The following is a 22,855-nucleotide window of genomic DNA, read 5'->3' on the forward strand; positions in this document are numbered from 1 at the left end:
GAGTAGGTCTACTGCCTCAGGAAGGTGGTTGAAAATGCATGTAAGCCAAGTTGGTCGGTATCTCCAGATCGGTTCAAGTTTCGACAATTTTCGCAGTTGTGAGTATAACAGTTACACAGCAAAAGTCGGTCAGCGAGCTAACAATGGAGGCAAAACACCAACGAAAAACACGAATTCGGAGAAAACTGGAAAATCGTTGTCTGAAGAAATTTCAACGCTGGCGATCTCTCAGTCGGAATGGCTGACAGCTAATTGGCTCACGAAAATGAGCATTGGTATCGTGAGAAATACCGCCGCCAAGAAAATCTCAGCACCAGCTAGCATTCAAATAGGGACGAGTAGCGTCAAGAAGGATAAGAAACCCTGCGAAGGTGGTAGGCTTGAATAATACCAACCAATCCGACACTTCCAACCGGGACAAATCAAGCGTTTTCCTCGACTTCACAGGACACCAGGACAATCAGTGAAAAACCAGGATATGTCCTTGGAAACCAGGACGCATGGTCATCCTATCTATGTTGCTTAAAACGAGACCAAAGTACTATTGAGAACAAAGCCAGTTCAGACACTACTACGAAAGAAAACCACCAAGCAAACGATAATTGCAATGATTTTCAGACCGTTCGCTACCTGGAAGTATCCATTGATTCGGGAAGCAAAATAATCCTCAATGAAACCGAAACGTTCATTCCACAGTACCTACCTGTACCGGGGTAATCATTAAGTTTATTCAATCAACAAACGAGAATTCCTCTCACATCAGTGTAAAAGAATAAAATAAGTAGAAAGCAAAAAATAACATAGGCCGTCGCCAGACGGGTTACTGAACAAAACCGCCCACAAATTGGTAACGTTTCCGTCCAATAGGCAACAAAAGCACAAGGTGCTCAATAAATCCGAATTGAGCCCCATTGAACCCCTGAAAACTGGCGACAGCCGGTACAGTACGTACATCTGTATTGGTTCTTGTGCTACATACACATTAAACCGCCTTAACGGTACAATCTGGCAACCCTGGCTACGCCGGTCCTCGCGAAATCGACACCTAGATAATTTAAGTCAAGTTCACCCACGGTGGAAAAACGTGTTGAACTTCATCGATTGATTGAGCATCACAGCAGAACACTGGATTGTCACATACTCAATCACACGCACACACTAGCATCAATGAATCTCGGGTATTCTAATGACTTGTGTGGCTTTGTGACATTCTTTCCCGCGAAACCAGTGCCCTATAAATAGACCGCTAAACCAGATTGATTGGGAGCGGAGCGGGTGTGGAAATTGGCGCCAAGGCGATTCTAGATCAGTTTGTCTACCGGGCAAGTGGGAAGAAGTGGACCGGGCGCGGTTCCCATCTCCGCACGCACAGCCCTAGGGAATGGAGCGCTTTGCCGGGCTTACGTAAGGCATCATGCGGAATGATAAATAATTATTTGTTTATTTATAATTTTTGCTGGTGCTATTGCTTATTGGTGCAACAAGCGGGTGCATTTGCATTCGATTGCCGAGAAAAGGGTCGCGGGAAAAAAATTGCAAGGGTTCAGGTTTCAGCTTCTAGGAAACGTGCGCGATTGCAAGTGGCCGGGGCCTGAGCTTGACGGGCAGGTAGACGAAACTGACTCATAAAGTGGTCGTGGAAAAAGGTATACTGAAATGTTTACATTGTTTACATTGACTTGACTGCAATAACTAGCAGCCGTGTCTAGGCCGGATTGCCCCTGGTTTGAAAAGAATAAGGATTAAGGTAGGCGACAACACCAGGATGACGCCAGAAGAATCCTGGTTTTATTTTGTTTGGGACCGACGGTTTTCTCCAAAGGCGACACTGCTGGCGGCGATAGGCGATTGATTGTGGGACTTTTTGTACTGAAAAGTTGTGATTTTCCGATGATTCGGGTTTGGAATGTGAGTCCCGAATTGACAGCAGTGAGGGCTCGGAACTAACCCTTGTTCAGCCACTAGCAAGAAGGACGGAAGTGACCGGAGTTAACCTTGTTCTCCATCGGAAGTCCAATGCGTTCAAGCCGTTGGTAGCTGTTTAAATGTGGCGTCTGTACTCTTAAGTACTAGTAGATCCCTAGTAGATAAAATCTTCAAATGCCCATCAAAATCTATCCTGACAAACAAAAAACGCCATTTTTCATATGTAGTTTTTCATTGAAAACCCCCGGGGCGGTGGATTGCACTGGTGTTGCATTATCTAGCAGAAGAGCAGGCCACTAGACGTGTTTCATTCCCACTTCTGCAAGAAAGTGCAGAACCAGTGCAATCCACTACAACGACAATAATTTTCTTTTCACTTTCCGACAAATAATATGCGGTCTCAGAACACTCGAATTGCCTTGTTTTGCCAAACAGTGAAATTATCTATCAAAGTTTTACCTTTTTAATTGAACATAAATAGTGCATCGAATGAGATTACGTACGTGCAATCTGAGAACCCATTCATTATGTGTATGTTACAAGCGATGCAATTCATTCCAGGTAACATTGAGATTATTTTGTGCTAAACCTTCGAAATCAATCACTTCCAGTGGCGGGTTTCTCCGGCGACGAACCGAATAAAAACCGAAAGGATCCCATTGAGGGATTTATTTTGTACCCGCTCGTACAAAGTGCCGTCACTCTTCAGATGCCCGCCCCCTTTTTACAGGTGGCTTCAGTCCGTAAGACTACCTCGATCGGCGACGACGTTCGGTTGTTCACTATGTACCGATAATGAACAACAACGGAGACTAATTTTATAGTCCTGCTTTTAGTCCCATAATTTGCCTGGTCACAGAGAGGCATTCAGGAGAGTGCGAGTTCAACAGGAAGGTCGAAACTGCGAAGCAGTTTCTCGAAGATCAAAGCCCACTCAGGTAGAGGTGAGGGTTGACTAGTGCCTGTTTGTGCTTTTTGCTACTTGCTGTGGGATGTGGTTGGCGCGTTGAAGGCCAGAGACGGCAACGAATGCCGTTAATTATGGATGCTGTTCGCTCTGTTTGTCAAAGTCGTGGTCGTCGTCGTCGTCGCGAACAACGCTCACGCATCAATCCTAGGTAGTTCTATCTGCGAGACTTTTAAACCAGAGCCAAAGGAAGAGACCTTAAAATGTATGTTTGCGCGCCGCGGTGTCTACGCGGTTTTCACTCGAACTTATGCGCTCCGACACGACGGTGATGATGGTGACTGCGACGGTAGCGGCAACGGATCAGCGCCCCGCGCATTTATGAGCAACGTTCTTTTTTTTTTGCTGCCGCCGGCCTGCCACGTCTCGCAAGCTCAGGTCAGACCCGGCGTCTTTCACACAGCGTTGAATTATTTCCGCCATTCGGAACGCGTCGCGAGCGAGTTTCAGCCAACAAAAGCTCACTTCACTAGATTGTTGTGGCGATCGTCTTTAATAAATAATATGCCAGCGGCTCAGCGTGTGCTCTCATTAAAGTTCTAATTTATGTAGATATGTGCGTGTGGAGGTGAGTGTAAGCAACGCTTGCAGCACATTGAAAAAATTGGGAAGTTTATTTCGACTTGGGTAGCGTCGGCTGAAGGCGATGGGTTGAGACGTACGTAGAAACCTTTCGACCGCCCTGTGAGAAGGAACCCAATTTGGTGAACTCGGTCGGAAATTATAGGGTTGTAGTTTGATGCTTTACGACGATGTATTTTTTTTTTGTTCCTACAGATGGGATAGCATTTAATTTTACACTCCAAAACTAACGGTTATGGGGTAAGCGACCCGTTTAAACGGAAGAGCCAGTTATATTGCTATTGGATTCGAACATTTAAACTAAAAAGATTTTGTATAGTAATAGAATTAATAAGTATCAATTGAAAATGGGATGTTTAATATCAATTGTATCAACTTCCACAAACTCTATTACCTAAGGCACATGATTACGTCCCCAGCAATATTTGCGTTCAAAGAAACCTATTTTTATTATCCTGTGCAATGCGCAGTACAGTACTGCGAATCATCTGATTCACACGACGAGGTTTTGTGCGCGTAATACTGATCAGCATATTATTTCCCGGCTACAATCACTTCCAATCGAGTAATAACACTCATTAGTTTATGAGTCTCCGCAACTCCTAGCATTCCTGTACCACTGCCACCGCACAAAAGTAGACATAACCTCAATCAATAACAACAAAAACCGCACTGGCAGCCAATCTGGCGGTGTCACCATTTTGTGCACAACTTCTCGCATACCATCCACGTGCAAACGACCTGTGGCCAGTTCCTGTAGCTCGAGTGCACTTGGCAACGTCTTGGTGCAACTACGAAGCGCGTGATTTCAATCCTCCCCCCTCTCCAACAGCCAGCACGCATGCAGCGATCCGACTCGTCAAGCCAGCGGCTAGCAATGTCGGCATGCTCTGTATAATTAAATGATTTTAATTCCATTTCTTCCCTTCTGGTTTATCATTTCAGAGCTGCAAATACGAACATGCACGCGTGGCTTTTTGTCCTCGCGGTGCTGGCGATTCTACAGGGTGTAACGCAAGTCGCTAGCACCGACGATCAATCCACCTCTCCTGCCTACACACTCTTCACGACGTTCAGCAGCAGCAGGAGTAGCAGTAGCAGTAGTAGCAGCACATATGACCACCCACAGTCAGCGGTCCCGACAGCAGCCGAGAAGGCGCTCAGTGACAGTGGCGTGGCGCAAAGTGAGTCAAAGGTGGACGAAGATAGTATAGACCGACCGGCAGCGGTGGAAGCGGCAGGTGAACTGCATCTGCAGATGGTGGCCGCTGAGAGCGGCGAACATAGTGATAGTGACAGCCTAGAGTTTAGTGGTAGTAGCAGTAGCAGTAGTAGTGATAGCAGTAGCCATAGCCATAGTAAGCCCGATCCTGCAACGCTAGTCCAAATCGAGAGGAATCTCGGTAGTCTGTTCGGTTTTTCCAAAAGACCAAAAATTGATAGATCTAAGGTGGTGATACCGGAAGCGATGCGGCAGCTGTACGCCCAGATCATGGGCCACGATCTGATCGACTCCGTCCACGTGCCAAAGAAGGGCCTCAGCACACGGAACGCCAACACCGTGCGGAGTTTCACGCATGAAGGTAGGTTTGAATTTTTATTTTCTACTTTATTTGACGTTTAGATGCATTTAATTGAACCCTCCAGAGCTAAAGGAAAGTGAAAGTTAAATTCAATGTTAATAGGGTTTCCCAGTATTTGTTGAATCGCATTCTGCAAATATCAGCTCGAATGAAAATCAAGTTTTCCAAATTACAAATTCCAAAAAGTATCAGCTTCCGGAAATAGGCGGAAAATGTCTGTTGATTTCATTTACGATATTGAACCTCGGAACAGACGGAAAAAATAGTCCAAAAATAATGTTTATAAGGTACAAGTTTTCAACTCTATAAACTATTATTTCTACTAAGGCTACTCCGTTTGTTGTGATGATTTAGATGCGTACCACTTAAAAAGTGATCCTTAATGAGATAAACTATTCCCAAATGCTAAGTACAAACTGATAAACTAAGTACAAACTGATATGCGCGAGAAGAGTAACATTGTGATGTTATTGAGTAATTCTTCGACTCCTCGCAATAGGACTGAAACCCCAAAACTGTAAACTGTTAATATAATTATGATGGTGCTCTTCTAAAAAAAATCGAAACCATCTCTTGTTTGCTTGATATAAGTCAAAATAGAATGACAGGGAAAAAATGAAACCTACCGGCCCACCCCTGCACAGTGGGGCCGGGCCGGCCAAAACCTCCACAATTTGTTGTCGATTTTCACACCTTTTATATTTTTTTTCTAAATGTACATTACCTAAAGCTGTATTCGCCAAATTTTTGAGCCAATCGATTGAAAAATATAAGTGCTACATTTTTTTTGAACCGCACAAGGTCTTGAAAATCTGCAAGAATTTGAGTGACAAAAAGTTTTTGTTCATTATAATTCATCTCGCTTTAATAGGTACTACAACGTTAATTAAACAACACATATAGGCGTTTCTAATAGAAAATCATCTTAGGAATTCAATGGTGCATTTCGATTTGAGAAATAATGAGTATTTAAAAAGTTACCAATAAAATCATTATAACTATGTTTTCTAACGCGGACTTATTTACATTCAGAGTGTCATCTCTTTATCGGTAAAACCGTGTTGAATGATCTCATCTAGTACAACTGAACGTAGAATTTTATCTAGTTTTCAAAAATCATAGTGCCATCTTGCGCCGAAGGTTGATATTTGGACATTTGTAAAATTAGTTTTTTAATGAAGACGCATGGTATTTTTTGATTTCATGAAGTTTTGCATTATTATTCACCGGTGGATTTCTTTTCTGAACACTGCTTGTAAATTCAGAGTTTGGGGCGATTTCCTTGATACAAATATAAGTATGCCTTAACCGTCTTGCAACTATGACTCTTGTTTCTACATTTTCACAGTTATCTGCAGTATAGAAAAATTCAAATAAATACAAGCCAACGAGGAAAAACTAACTGCAACTATTATTATATCTTTCCATGAATCCTATCTCTTTGGTAGGTATTGGTCGTTAGCTTTACTGGTGACCGATGTAAAGTAAACACGTGAGTGTGAGAAGTGTTCTTTTTACCCGATTTTTAGTTATTGGCCAGTAGTGCAACATTTATTTTCAAGTGCAAACTCCCTATTGAATCTATCACAATCAAATTCAAAATCTCCCTCAATAATTCACTTTCAAATTGGTGAAAAATTCATGCAAAAACGGTCACGCCTCTATTTCTAGGCATACACATACAGTGCAAATTATAGGAAGGAATATGGTAAAAATGTTCAGCATGTTTTCGTACGCAAAACCAAGTCAGTACCCACAAAGAGAGATATTCATATCATCATTGAAACTGAAAATCAATGGAAAAGCATTAAGTAGCTTAGATGCAGTATGCATCTTATGAACAACTGTGAATAGAGCATAGTAGAGCATGATTTGAGATCTTCATCAAAATCAAATAAACCTGTCATCTTTTAATAGCTTTGGAGATAACTATAAATAAATAAACCAATAAAAATTTAAGACATTCTATCAAACACCTTAAGAGATGCTATCTTTTATAACTATTTTAAACGCATACGTTTGTAAATAAGTAAAAAAAGAGCTATGAAGGGATTATTTTTTCTACGATGGTATTCAGATTGGACTGAAGATCTACAAACAAATTTATAAAATTACATCATTTTTTATTCAACAGATTTCGATAAATTGGAACCACCCTATCTAACTCGTTATTAAGGACTACCCAAGGAAATCAAAATGTTTCTGTTCACTTATGAAGTATCTGTTTTGAGAAGTTAATAAAATTCACTTTTGCGTAATTAAAAAAAATCTTTTAGGACCACCCTAGGTTGTCTAATTTTCATTTTAGCGTCCTAATTTAATCAAAATCGAGTTCAGCGCACCAAAATTACCCTTTGTCCAGCTTTTGTATGGAGTGGATCCACTGTGCCCTGAGTCGATTCTTAGTCGCACCAGGACACAGTGGTACCCCCATAGGCCAATAATACAAAAAAATATTTCGGCAAAGGCGTGTTTTAATCTTGCGATTACATCGTTCTGGATGTACATTTTATAGCTTCATGATGAATTTAAAAACGGAACTGGTTTTCTTAGTATATAGAAGAAGTGGTTCGTTATTTACCGATAATGTAAATAATATCGATAATCGTTGCTCACCCGAAAAATGTTTTTGTCGATCTGTAATTTTTAATACTAAATTTTTTTCAGACAACACTACTACTAGTTGTGTATTGAATGATAAATTTCGGTTTTTGGAGTGTAAGGACAGCAGAAAATGGGTTTATTTATATATGTAGTAGAAAAATTAACCTAAAAATTTTCAATATGACTTTAACTTAAAAGCCCAATGCGATTAATATTTACGAATAAACTTGAAATCATGAACTATGTCTCGTTTCTACATTTTATAGTAGCTGGTTCTCTAACGGAGGTTTTTTATTACGGGATATTTTTTATAGTAGGTCTGTGAGTTGGTTCACGAGATATCATGCTCAGCGAAAACGATATAATAATATTTACGTTCAGGTGCAAAAGCCACAATTTAGAGAACTTCCAATGAATAACTATTCATTTTTTTACCAGCGCAGAACAACTTGTACTATTCGATACTAAAAAATCCTGGAACAAAAAAAAAATAATGTGAACCTTAATGTAATAAGAAAGGCCGTATCACACTGTTAGGTGGAGGTAATCGATTTTTTATTCCAAAGTTTGAATTCAGTGAACCAAATTTACTATAGAAATGCGGATTTGTATCAAAATTTGCATTGAATAAAATTATGACCGAATGGAACCACTGTGCAGGAGTACTTGCACCAAATTTGAAGTAAATCGGACAAGTCTAGCTACCGGATCAACGTTCCTGAAGATTGTATGGGATTTTTCGATCATTTACATGGAGAAACCCCACTAGCTTGCATTTTTGCCGTTAGGTGGCATTGTATGCATCGTATTATCACTGTAAGTGAAAAAGAAAAATAATTTAATTGTCTACACCCTTGTCGAAGACTACTGTATATCCGGTTTTGTTAAAAGAATTTATTAAACTTTTAACGAGGTGATATCTAAGTCAGTTTTGCATTGGGCCTAGCAGTGCATTGTTGTGAATCAGTATCCGCTTCACACGAATTAATCATTTTTGTGAAATAATCGTTAGGTTTAGGTTCAGAAGAATTATAGTAAATAATACGAGTTATATTTTGGTTAAAACAAATTTAGTTCCACCTGAGACCGCATAGAGAGCACCAACACTAACTTTTCAACGGAGAGATATAAATTAGGTGTCTTCCATATTTAAGATGTCGTACAGCGGAGAAAATAACCATTCGCAAAAATAATTTTATTTCCGATTCCTTGAAGAAGGAAAGACGTGCATATTTTTTTCAGTGCTTATTTTTACAAAGTTTAATCATTTCTTTACAACTTCTTCTCAGACATAATTATAATACAATCAACAGATTTGGGGTTACAGTTTCTTGAAAGCCATACGTTAAAATGTGTTTTCAAAAACTGGTGTTATATATCCAAATTTCTTGTTGTCTAATTTTTTATTTCGATGTTTGGCATCAAAAATGCGAATTCGATTTCTGAAATTTCATGGGTCCCTTCTTCCTTTGAAAAAAAAAATTGAGTTCCGGCTTATATGGGAATTTCATATGTGACCGGAGGGTTCAGTCTATGTTTTCGAAACCATATAAGCAATTTGTGCGAAATTTCATAGACACCTGTGGGGATAATATAGGTATCATTTGGGATTAAGTTTGTGAAAATCGACCCAACCATTTCCGAGAAACTGATATGAGTTTGCTAGTTTTGAAAGATGGCCGCTTTTCCCGGGCACTTCCGAAACCGTCTATGGTAGTCAATGTAGTCAACGAAAGTTTGGTTAGCCGTCGGTGACCTAGAACTGCAAATTTGCTATGAGATCGCACACCACAACCCGTAACTCCGGCACCGGAAGTCGGGTCGGGATGAAATTTAATAGCCATTTACGGGGATGTAACACCTTTCATTTGAGACTAAGTTTGGTTGATTCGGTCTAGCCATCTCCGAGAAACCGATGTGACTGTTATTCTGAATTTAGATACTTCCGTCGGGGCTTCCGGAACCGATGATGGTGGCCAATGTGACCTAATACTACAAATCGGAGTAGTTGTGATCATATTTTGGAAAAAAAATTCACCTGTATACATTCATTTCAGAATTTATTAAAATCGACATTTTCTGCGTGATCGTACTCATCACCCTGTAATTCCGGAACCGGAAGTCGGATCCATTAGAAATTCTATATCAGCCTGTGGGAACGTTGTACCTTTCATTTGAGACTAAGTTTGTCAAAATCGGTTCAGTCATCTCTGAGAAAAATGAGTGACATTTTGGTCACATACACACATAGACGCACATACACACATACATACACACGCACATACATTTGCCGAACTCGACGAACTGAATCGAATGGTATATGTCACTCGGCCCTCCGAGCCTCCGTTAAAAAATCGGTTTTCAGAGCAATTACCTTTCTATTGAGAAAGGCAAAAATATTCAAGTTCTTCATTCAATACGTAATGTTTGTAAGAAACGTATTTTCCTATGTTGTGCTGCGCCAAAAATAAAAAAAAAATATTGCATATATTTGAAGGATATATTCTTAATAGCGTTTATTTAAATTTTCATGGCGATCTGAGAGTGTAATTGGACCTCTTGATAACACGCTACCTCAACGCGATACCGACTTTTTTTTAAAAGTGACCTCGTAGTGAGCAAAATATTTCGAATACCGTTGGACTCACAATAGCTAGAGATTGAATAAAGGGTTGTGATTTGCACCATTGTTACTAAACCTAATGCCTAAAAAGCAAATTAGAAAGCTCTCAATACCTCAATACTTCAAATTAATTTTTAGGGAAAATAGTCACCATTATTCGACCTTTTTGTTACGAAACCCTTCGTTAAATCTCTAATGAATGCATAAAGCTAATGTTTGTTTTAGCACCATATTGTTGAGTTGAGCGATTCGCGTTCACAGTAAAAAAACAGTTGTGGTGTGTAGGTCATTATTGCGTTGATTAAGATTTTCAAAGTAGGGGAACTGTACCTAAGGTTAAATAGCAAATTCGACTAATTTATTGATGCATTACTCGCAAATTGCACGCAATCCGTGATTTAAGGCCATCTTCCATCAATTTAGTAACTTCTACTAATAAAATTGCAAACAGAAAGATGTTTAAAATGGCATGAAAACGACATTTCAAAACTGAGATGGGAAAGACAGTCGGGCTTGGTAAAGATTAACATAGGACAAGCGCAGAGTGAGGCGCTTCTCGGCCAATAAATTTTAATTTCTGTCGGTACATCCTAATATTGCGATAATTAAAAATAGCTCGATGGCATGCAATTTAGCGGAATTCTGCTTTGTATTCGCGTAAGAAATATGTTCATCTTTCCCTACCCTACTTTGTACGTCATATCCAACAAGATTTCAAATTTAAAAAGAATCCAAAATTATGAACACCATATTAAAACTTCTGGTTTTCCACTAATCAAGTGCTAATTTACCATGTACATGTCAAACTAGAAACCAACTCCACCAAACATCCTTCGACAGCTGCCAAAAAATAAACGCCAGACAATCAATTCTCAAGGCAATAGTTAACATACCTAGATCAGAAATAAACGAGAAAAAATACCGCTATACCAAAGATACTCAAAAACACAAAAAGTGCCAAACATCTAACAGCGAAAATCAAAACTACTATAGCCTAGGGACGGATCACTCCATGAATGTATAGCAAAATTGCATCAAATTAGAAAAAATGGATTTTTATTTCAATTTTCGCATCAACTATGTACTCCCTCGCATAAAAGTCAACAAACGTCTTACACTGATTCACTTTGTTCGACGTTTTGTTGAATATAGGGCTAGTTTTTTGTAGGGTTTTGGCGTCTTACACGTTACACAAAACACATTATAAATTTCTATTTTAAGCGCAATTCAATCACTGCCGAGTTACGACCGAAATAGTGTGACATCCTGACTAATGAGATATCTACCCTAGATACTGTATATCTAAGAAGTTTCTTGTGAAAGAGTGTAGAGTGAATTTGTTTCTACTTACGTAAGTTGATACTGATTCTTCTTGCCCACACTCTACCCAGAGGGCTCTAGTTTTCATCCACGCCTAGGCACGGTAGGATGAAATCATAAAAAGTCGGACATTTATATTTACTTAAAATAGCTCTTTGATTTATTGCTCAAATTGTTGGTCATTCATATGTGGTTTATAGACCAAATTAATTTGAGAAACTTTGTTAAAATTACAAAATGTTTAGCTCTTAAGGAAAAAAATGTTATGGGAGAAATTCGAATAGCTATCGAGTTTTTACTATAACTTTTTTAATTTGATTTTTAACATGTCAAGGTACAAAAAAAAAATGTACATGCTTTAAACACACAAACACAATTGTAAGTAGAATAAATTAACTCGCTATCTCATTATTTTAAACATTTGTGACTTCTTTCTTTGAAGATTTTTATGCAAACTTTAATTTTCGGGTTGCAAGTAGTAGTAGCAACTAGTATTAATAGCTATCTGTTTAGCACTGTAAACCCTACGATTTTAACTTGATTAAATTAAATCTTGTCAAACTCTCACGGACAACTTTCAATAACTACGAAACTTTCAATATAAAACATTTTAATTAACTGGGGGGGGGGGGGGGTGGGCGTAGTGTAATTGGTAAATCGATTGCCTTGTACGCAGCGCACCTGAATTCGAGTCCCGACCCCGCACATGGGGTTAGAAATTTTTCATAAGAGATTTTTCTAACTCGAAGAGGCAAATGACCTAAAAGTTAAAACGTCTATAATCAAAATAAAAAAAAATAATTAATTATATTAAAACATAACTAAGAGCTATAAGTCTAAATTATCAAATTATTTCTATGCACTTAAAAACTCTCTTGTTTATTGAAAAATGCATTCCTCAAAACGTGCAAAAAGGTTTGGAACCACCCTAGTAGAATGAATTCAGCCACTCAACTTGATAAAACTTCCATACATATTCAGCTAATATCGAGCTTTTAGTCTGCTTTTATATGGAATAGAATTAACGTACGCTCTCCCAAGTTCAGATAATAATGTGCTAGCGTTTTTTAACTATTTTTAATTTGACAGTTCAATAGCAATTAAAACAAATGAATGCACTGTTTAACCCTTTCATACCCAACTTTTTTCTAGTGTATGTAGGATTTCAAAACTATTTTCCTTGGCAACGGTGGGGTCAAGAAACACGAAAAGCCTTTTTTCATAATGATAGGTGCTTCCCTCGCAGTGCTTGAAGCTGCTAATTTTTCACCTTCCAATGCTCAATACAATTTTCCTAGAATATTTACAATGGTCCACTTGCGTGAAAAACGTAGCCAAAGACAGTCCAAACTGATAGGTTTTATCAGTTTTCAATAATATTGCAACATAACGAAAATATATGAAAAACTCATTGTCCGTCGTCAAGGTAAACTGTCCCTGACAGCACTGCTCCATCGAAATCCTATCAGACTAATTACAATAACTTCAGTTCCAGAGCTGATCCCTATAAGTGTTAGTAGTCAAATGAAAGGCCATAGTCATATTTATTATCCTTACTTGTTTTTGTGAGCAAATCTTACCTCAATCAACAGTTATAGCTGTTTAAAAACGTTGTTGTCCACAAACAACATGGGCATGAATGGGTTAAGTAATCTTGTGGTGTTTGTAGGTCTGGGCATATACAACTCAAATCCACGTTTGAATAATTTAATTTACCCCCAAAATATTGATTAATCGCTAAAATATCTGCGATGCTGTCATTTTTAGCAAACTTTCAAATTTTTAAATATTCTAGAAAGAAAGAATTAGATCTTTTCAACAGTATGATATGTTTTGTCCTTTTGTTAGAAATTCTATGCGGATTTGGTACCATAATATGAAAATAATCATTATTTTGCTATTTTTCCCTGAAAAATATGTAAATTGCTCAACATTTTCATAAGGGAGCGTTCTTGTGTTAATATAAATTTTGACATCTAACAACCCATTGATTATTAAAATCGGTTGAAATGTGTAGGGATTAAATTTTTTTCTCATGAAAAACTTGCTCATATGAACTTTTAAGGGGACGGTCTAACGAAATAAAAAAAATATTCGATTGCGTATTCTTTCAAAAGTATGGGTGCAAAATTTGGGCTTAAAATTGATAATTATGGACACCCACCGTGCGCGATATCACACTAACCCCTTAAAAGTTCATGCAAGCAAGTTTCTAATTTGGAAAAAACGTAACTCGAGCATTTTTCAACCCATTTTGATGATAAACAGATCGTTTGATGCGGTATTTTATTGTTCTCTTCAAAATTCTATTAAATTTGTCTAAGTGACAGTAATTGTAAATTTAACTATGGTCAAGAGCAGGTCTTTTTCGAAAAAAAAACTTTCAATGTGTTAGATTTTACCCTAAAGTTAAAAAAAATTGCCAAATGGTCCACAGCCTAAAATGATGATGCTATACATTCAGTCGGTTCCTCAAAGAGTGCACAAAGCAGAAAGTGTTACCCCAACTGCAACACACATACAATTGGCTTCAACTGGCATTCTCCAACTAGTATCGGTTACAGACACTTTATACACAGACTTGCGGCGACAAAAAAAGTAAAACTAACAACCATGAATGTAAATTAGCATCATAAAAGCTCCCAAAAGCTTTGCATGGGCTTCCTGTTGTATTTCCCCTCTCAAAACCATCATCTTTTTTGACACTTCGCTAGTCTGTGTATAAAGTGTCTGTAGTATCGGTTATTATCTTTGCCGTTGCTATTAATCTGTGCAACGCTTTTTCGTTTTCATCTGAAAAAACTGCCTTTAATATTTCTCCGCGTTCGTCCGCGCGTTCAAGGCAATCGATGCGACGCGTAGGTGTATATCAGGTGCTACAATCCAGCAGCCAGACAAGGTGTCTTTTCACCCTTCTATCCTTCTTTCGCACACCGCTCCATGCAGCCCAAGTCACTATCGTCACACCGTGCCGTGGTACGAAAACCCGTTGTACGCTGCTCGATGGACCAACAAACTGTAGTGGACTCGTTTGTTACAAAACCACTTTTTTTTCGAAAGCTCTCGAGGCCATGGCTCTACTGCAAGTGTGGAATTTTACTGAGTATTTAATTGGCTCGAAAACCCACAGCTGACCGGGCATCACTGGCAAATTGGCCGGTGCGATACTGGGGTAGTGTGGAATGTAATTTTTGACGATCTTGTTATTCAAAAAACCCATAAGGCCCAGCAGGAATTAATTACGTAAACAATACGCTGATCAATAAATAACAGTTTACATACAGCTTTCGAGGGGTTGCTTGATTGCAGCCCAAGCGATCTTAGACTATGCATTCGTAAGGTGCGCTCACCAGCCAAACCAGACCAACTCGCGCTACTTAGTTGGGGTTATAAATTATCGAAATTTCATTGGCGACTAGGGTATTAGGAGTGGAACCAGGGCACCAGAACCCAACAGCGGCTTCTGGTATTCTTCAATTTGAATAAATTCACGATAAATCTTCTGAAATGGCTTCGCACTGCGTAACTGGATTTCCCTTGAACGGTTGGCTACTTGGTGCTCGAAACGATCGCGCAGATCTCGCGCTGTTTCTAAGGGACTCCCATATGCCAATTGCGATGTATCTTGGAGCAATGAAAGTGAGAGAAACGTCCCCCCGAAAAGAGGCTTGTTTAATGGTCATTTACAATCACTTTCTTTCGGTGGCCGGCAGCAACAGCAGCAGCAGCAGAAACTAGACACCAAAGGTTGAAGAACTGGTACCAACCGGAGTTTGTGTAGAGACAGCCGGGCACAGCCGTTCCCTTTCTCTATCTCGTAGCTTCACGCCATCGATCGTCTCGGTATCCCTTTCAACTGACCTTAATTCGTACTTGAACGTAATGTGAAAATAAAATTCCACAATCTCTCAGATCCGGCCGAGTTATGCGCGCTCCGGGGCCATGGATAAGTTGAAAACAGCTTTACGTGCCGCTCTGCCTGTGCATTCGCACCTTCGCAACCTCGCCGGGGTGCCCATCACGTATCCATACGCGTCAAGCGCGTGCAGAGGAATCCTACTCTGGCCAGTGGTTTTGAACGACCTTGCCAAGGCAAATTGTGTGCGATAAAAGAAATATTATGAGCAAGTGACGGCTGCATATTTTTCTTCTGGCGAAGGCCTACCACAACCTGCCTTTCGGCTGCATACACTGCATACCGTGGTGGGGTTGTGCTGTGGACACCCGGACGCTACAATGTGGACGAGCTGAAAAATATGCCCGCCACAAAAACAGTTTCTTCTGCTGGTGCACAAAACAAGAAACTAAGGAGACAGTAATTTATGTTCTTGATCTATCAATCGTCGTAGAGGTTGTGCCGAGATGCAAAGTTAGTGTATATTAAACCCTCATTTTTAGGTGTTTCTTTTTTTTAATTGTGCGATCTCCTGCTCAAGCGAATTTTTCACGAGTTCTACGATCAGCTTGCTTCGGTAGAAATTTAAATCAGTCGATTAAATCTAAGAATCATTACCATTGGCAGTGTTGACAATGTTGAAAAAATTACTTTAGCATTGATGGAATAACTCTATTTTTAAACCTCGTTGTATCCTAATAATTAGCTTCAACAATAATTATTGGGACAAAAATATTGTTTTCAGAACTTTACTCATCGCAAGTATAAGAAAGCGAAATAAATATTGTTGTGTAATATGCGAGATCTCTGTGCACGTATCTTAAACGTCAGATATCCTAATACCTATGTATCTGACGTTTAAAATAGGCATACTTATATCTCACATTTGTGTATTAGGGGCCATGCATAAACGACGTAGCATTTTGGGGGGTAGGAAGGGTATATCAAATTTGTGACGAAGTGTGACGAGGGGGAGGGTAGAACGGGAAGTTCTGCGACGTAGCATTAAGTTTAAATTTTTTGACGGGCATCAAAACCTATTAATTAGAGAAATCAATTCTCAACAAACATATGATTACGGCTCAAAAGCCAACTGTCAAAACTCGCTTTGAAAGGAAATTCCGGACAAACTGTTACTAGCTAAACGCAGTTCATAGGGTGATGAGCCTATTTGCGCCATGTTTCTATTATCACCCTACCCATTTGACGCCGTTGGTTAGAGCAGTGTCTGCCATCTTTGTTCAACGCATTGAGTCAAATGGTAGCGCTACAATAGGGGCACTCGATTCGAGTTTTCATTGTGCTTAAACACGAGAATTTTACTGTATTCAACGCATTTGTGTTATTATATTGGTTCTTAACAACGAAGCAAAGCGGTTCATGTCAATGTTTACGCATTCCATTGATTGTAAGGGAAGAAATTACCGAATTAGTGAGGCACCTTGCTTAGTATGGTGAAAATAGGCTCATCACCCTAGCAGTTAACGAAAGAAAAAACTTTTCTCTTTTGTTTACTGCCAACATCTGTGATTCGCGAGTAACGGTTTGTTCGGAATTTCCTTTCAAAAAGAATTTTGACAGTTGGCTTTTAAGCCGTAATCATATGTTTGTCGAGAATTTAATGTTCTTCCATTCCCAAGAAAAATAAATTTGTATTCACACAAGTTACATTTCATGCGGTTTTTCATAAGGTAAATTTTACGATTCGTGGAATCACAAGCTCGCACAAATACGAAAATATTTCCCCATGATTTAACTTGCTAAATTAGTTAGCCAATGTTGCTAACTAGTAGACTTAGTTTGGTAAATGAATTAAATTTTCTCTTCAGATTCAACCAAACAAAATTTAGTAATTTAAACGAACGTATGCTTCTTAGAATCATTGACAACTGCAGGATTGTGAACTGAGAGAACTTCTCTTCATGCTCCCCTTGACATATAAAATTCAAAACAATACTATCAACACTATATTTGTCATGAAATGGGTTTATTTTGTACGCAAATTTCTGTTATAATGAAAATGTTGATGAAAGTCGTCAAACAGTTTTAAAAGACAAGTATTTAAAATAATTGAAAAACATGTTTTTTATCGCCCAGCCGCGTTGCTCAGTATGAGGGAGAGGGGTAGGTAAATGCTACGTTATTTACGAGGGGGAGGTTAGGATTTTGTAACCACCAAAGCCACCTACCGCTTGTTGGCCTCAAAATTCGCAGCGCTAACATTTGATTTTCCTCCAGATTAAAACCTCAAAACGATCCACTCACTTATTCTCAGCTACTCATTTCAATAAGAACACTTTCAATCAAAAATGAAATTTGATTTGATTGCACTATACGAAGGCTATCTTAAATCGACATTGATACTACATCATTCCCGTATATCTCACGTATTTTTCTAATAAAATTTCACTCAGTTTTGAGTAATTATCTTTGTTGCAATTAGTAGCCGAGGATAAGCGTAGAATAACATCGTCACAGGATAAGATTGCACAACGGAGACTGAATCAACAAGCGCGAGCTAACTCGATCCATTCGATGACTGCATATCAAGAAGACTAGCAACGCTGTCCAGTATCTGAAGACAGTAACAGCCAGAGATGCCAAATGTTTTTTTCAGAAAATCTGCGATATTTCTTGAAAAAGTCTGAAAATGTCTAGATAGCCTAATCTTTTAGAGAAAGATCCATCTAATAGCTCTATTTGTGACATTTCACTAACGGAATATGCTTGGTTTTTAACAAATATATCTCGACTTGCTGAAAATTCAATCATAGCGCCAATTCAGGTTTCATATGCTTAATTCAGCATATAGAATTGGTCAAATGGCTTAAATTTGCAACTCTGAGCTAACAGGATTTTGGTTTTGTTGGAATTTTGTTGGCAGATGAATATTTTGGCAAAATTTGGTTGGCTTTTAATAAAGCAACTTCAATATGCTTTGTTTCCAGTCATTGTCAAGTGGTGGTTATAGAATTGACGAAGCACTTTTGGAACTTATTTTGTTATTTGTCATATTGTCTGGATATGTCTGGACAAATTCTCTGAAATCTGGATTAGACAAACATAAATCTGTATGTCTGGACGACACTAAAAAAACTGGAAGAATCCAGATAAATCTGGAAGGTTGGCACCCCTGATAACAGCAACGCCACTCGTGGGTGAAGGTTTCTCCTTCATTATCTGCCTATCACTATAATAATTATATTATTTCTAATAAGCTCTTTTTTGGACGCCATTTTTAAAAGCGCATTTAACATGTAATCGAATTATGTATTTTTGGACAGAACGGACATACATCCATGTCTGTGAAAAATATTTCATTTTTGGTTCAATATTTCATGAGATCTATGTGTTTTTAGGTGTCCAGATTTCGTCGCGAGCAAGCCTTACATTGCAAAAAAAAGATGGGTACGCAATGGCAGAGACATAACCGAAGTGAAGTAGAATACACTTAGGCTGTTAATTCGAATGCTGCAATTTTACTACTATCTTCTGCATAGTTTTGCCCCGCTTTTTTCAAAGAGCAATTTATGATTTTGAAAAATTGAATATTTTTCATGTTCCTGAATATTTTGCTAAGCGATTGTGATTTCAGAATAAAATGTTGGCTGAATGATGTCATTAATTAAATTCTCCCAATTGATGATCTCTTATTATGATTAAATTTTATTGGGGATCTGTTTTACCCCATCCACCCTTACATACGCTTGCATTACATTCATAGAAATCACTTGCGATGCGTTTGTGCAAATGGTCATACCTTGGTCTTGGCCATACCTCGAAAATTTCAAACGAACACCCGAGACACATGCGTGGCAAAATTATGATGTTAGTTTTGTTCCAAAGTTTCAACTCAATTATTTTCAAAGTGGATAGTACTACCTTTACTACCCACATCACTCACGGCCCTGATTATTGAATATTTCTTTGCACATATGTATAGTGGGATCAAAATGCATAAAGTAAATTAAGGGCCAAATCGGACAATAAATAGTTTTTGGACTTACTGTAAGTTGAACTCACTCTACAGTTAAGATCCAGCAGAAGGGCATTTGTGCGTGAAATGTCAGTATTAGTGAGTTAAGGCGAATGCCCTATAAATAATATGTTCAAGCCTTCACCAAGCAAGTGTCTTAGTTAACCTTCATCAAGCAGGTAGTCTTATTTCTGAGTTTTCGCAGTAACTCTGCAATGGTCACGTATAGCCGACAACGAGTGTAGTGCCAGAACATTACTTTTAATGGAGCAATTTACTAGTTGATCTGCGAAATAAGTGAAATGGACATTGAGTCATTTAGCGGAACTTAAAATAAACAGGTCTCAATGTGGCTGTACAAATCCCGTCATACATGCAGCAGTTATACAATAAATCTGGTTCTACGCATCGTTATAAAACTGTGTTTATAGCAGCTTATTCAATGATATGTAAAAAGTTGTCCCAGTTTGCCCCGAGTATGAAATGGTCAGTGTTAAGTCAGACCGGTCAAAGTCGCAAAACATCAAAAAATGAAATGATGATAGAGCTGGATAAAGAATTTCTTCAGTTACATTTAACTTTTGCCATTTTTGAAATATATAACAATAAGCAATAATTATAGCGAAAATTATTTTCCAATTTGCATTCAAGTCGTCGTTACAGTTCGGTCGCGTTTCCATTTGCGCCGTTTAAAGTTTAACCGTGCGTGTTTTAATTTGTATTGTTTTCATTTATCATTGCTACGTAAGTAAAACATGCCGTGCGCGATTAATAATTGTACAGTGAGTGACGACAAACATGTGTGGTACTGCCATGGATCATGCGGGAAAAAATTCCACGCTGCATGCGTTGGTGCTCAGAGGAATCATGAGCAAAGAATACTAACATACATGCTGCCAATATGCTACGAGTGCCAGAAGCGTCTCGTGATGGAGTTAAATTTCGATAAACTGTACAGACAACAACAAGAAGCCATCAACCTCAACAAGCTAGTTATGGAGTCGAATCACAAACTCACATCCACATTTAGCAACTTCAATGTCCGAGATGGATTTGAATGTATCGAAATGCTCTTAAACGAGTTGAAAGGCGAAATTAAAACAACTGCAGCTAATCATAATAACGCGGTTGCACACATAGCCAAAACCTCGGAGTTGTGGAATGAGCTGGCTGCTTCCAACAAAACTGGCAAAACTGATGTCGTTGCCACAAAAAATCACTTAACATCATTATTCGACATATCGATGAAAGCTACGAAAAACAACATCGCAGCCTATGTCAATGAACTGACCACCGATATGACACGCGAGTTGAAACAAATTTGTTCAGAAATTGAAAAGGTCAGCAGCGTGATAACTGACATGGCTAACAACTGTTCGGCTCAGAATATGAATTATGTAAACCCAATATTCACGGATGATATTATCGATGAGTTAAAGCAAATTTCTAGTGCAGTAAACTCACTGGAACAAAAGACTGCTGCTTCACCCGCAACAGATTCCTCCCCTAGTTTAGAGGCTGAGATGTCCGTCGAGGCAGCCAGTAACTCAGGCTGGCGTTTCCTTGGCAACTCTAAGGTATGGAAGGCTGATTGGTCCGAATACGACGCACGTAAATTGCGTCGTCTCAATCAACAAAAAGCGGAGGAGAAAGCAAGAATAAAGAAGAAACGGAATAAACAGAGGCCCGCTAATGCACTTGACACCACCCGAAACAGTAATAATAATACTAAGCGTCGCAAGAATCACGGTTACAAGCACCACACAATTTTCGACAAAAATAACGGATGTAATTACAACCACAGCAGATTTGCGTACCACGATAACAAACGCCGTGACATCGACAATCTTCCGTTGGATAGAGAGCTACTGGCTGAGGCAAAGAAACGTTTTTCGAGGCCACCTTCAACTTCGTTCAGACCTACCATTGCATTCCACAGAGGTGATGTTTTAAACCCGTGCCCTACCGACCAACCTAGCACCTCACATCGAACAGCTGCTGCCACACCTATGTACCCCTCCGGAATTGGCGCCTGTCAGTGTTTTTGCCGCTATCGACGCGCTCATTAGAGCAAGATAATAATGAATTGACAAATAATATTGCGATTCAAGATTTAGAAGAGGTAGAGCTAGGTCTAATTAATTCCCATTCAACTAACACTTCTCCTAGAGAATCTCAGTCAAGAACAGAAATCTTGGTCTATTGCCAAAACTTTAACCGCATGAAAAGTGCAGCTAAGATGAATGTGATTCAAAACAAAATATTAGGTTGTCATTATTCCGTAATTTTAGCAACTGAGACTAGTTGGGACGAAACAGTGAGAAGTGAAGAAGTTTTCGGGAGCAATTACAATGTATTTAGGGATGACCGTGATTGTCATGTATCTGGTAAGAAGTCAGGAGGGGGCGCTTTGATTGCGATTTCAGCAAAACTAAATGCAGAAGTTATCAAAACTATAAAATCAAAAGAATTCGAGCATGTGTGGGTGAAAGTACATGTTAAAGACGAAACTCACGTTTTCGCTTCGGTGTATTTTCCTCCAAATTTTGCTCGAAAAACGACTTACGAAAAGTTTTATCATGCTGCTGAATGCATTATTAATAGTCTTTCCCCGCACGTAAAAGTTCACATATATGGCGATTTCAATCAACGCGGTATTGATTTCATACCAGATGCTGATAATGAGAGCATCCTACTTCCTGTTGTAGGGGAAAATGAAACTTTGCAGTTCATTTGCGATAAATCTGCCAGTTTAGGACTTAATCAAATAAATCACATAAGAAATCAGCGACATTGCTATTTAGATTTATTAATGACGAATATAGACGAAGACTTCTGTGTAACGGAATCACTTACTCCCTTATGGAAGAATGAAGCTTATCATACAGCCATTGAGTTTTCTATATTCTTGTATGTTAACGACAGACCTGGTGATAGTGAATTTGAGGAGGTATTTGATTACGAGTCCGCTAACTATGAAAGCTTGAGGCAAAAAATTAATGCAATAAACTGGCAAATGATTTTAAGAAATGAAGAAAATGTTGAAGCTGCCGTAGACATATTCTACAAAATATTATTTGAAGTCATTCACGAAGATATACCATTGAAAAGAAGAAGGCGTCACTATAACTCAAAACATCCCATCTGGTTTAATAGAGAAATCAAAAATTTAAAAAATCGTAAGCAGAAAGCACACAAAATCTACAAAAAATACAACAGCGAAGATAACTTAACAAATTATTTAAATCTATGCGATCAATTGAACCTTGCCATTGATATCGCGTTTGAAGAGTACAATGCAAGAACAGAACGCAATATAAAAACTTGCCCAAAAAACTTCTTTAATTACGTAAAAACTAAAATAAAATCGGATTATTTC

General features: G+C 38.6%; 1 protein-coding gene across 2 annotated transcripts in view; it reads left to right on the forward strand.

The window, feature by feature from the left end:
* The window catches only part of LOC131681962 (protein decapentaplegic), a 157,157-nt gene that overhangs the window by 125,473 nt on the left and 8,829 nt on the right, over nucleotides 1–22,855 (forward strand). For both annotated transcript variants that reach the window (XM_058963085.1, XM_058963086.1), the window contains exon 2: nucleotides 4,421–5,058. In XM_058963085.1, coding sequence (XP_058819068.1) covers nucleotides 4,421–5,058 — 638 coding nt within the window. The remainder of the gene's footprint in view (nucleotides 1–4,420; nucleotides 5,059–22,855) is intronic.

The sequence above is a fragment of the Topomyia yanbarensis genome, chromosome 2, assembly GCF_030247195.1.
Source record: "Topomyia yanbarensis strain Yona2022 chromosome 2, ASM3024719v1, whole genome shotgun sequence".
Taxonomy (NCBI): Eukaryota; Metazoa; Arthropoda; class Insecta; order Diptera; family Culicidae; genus Topomyia; species Topomyia yanbarensis.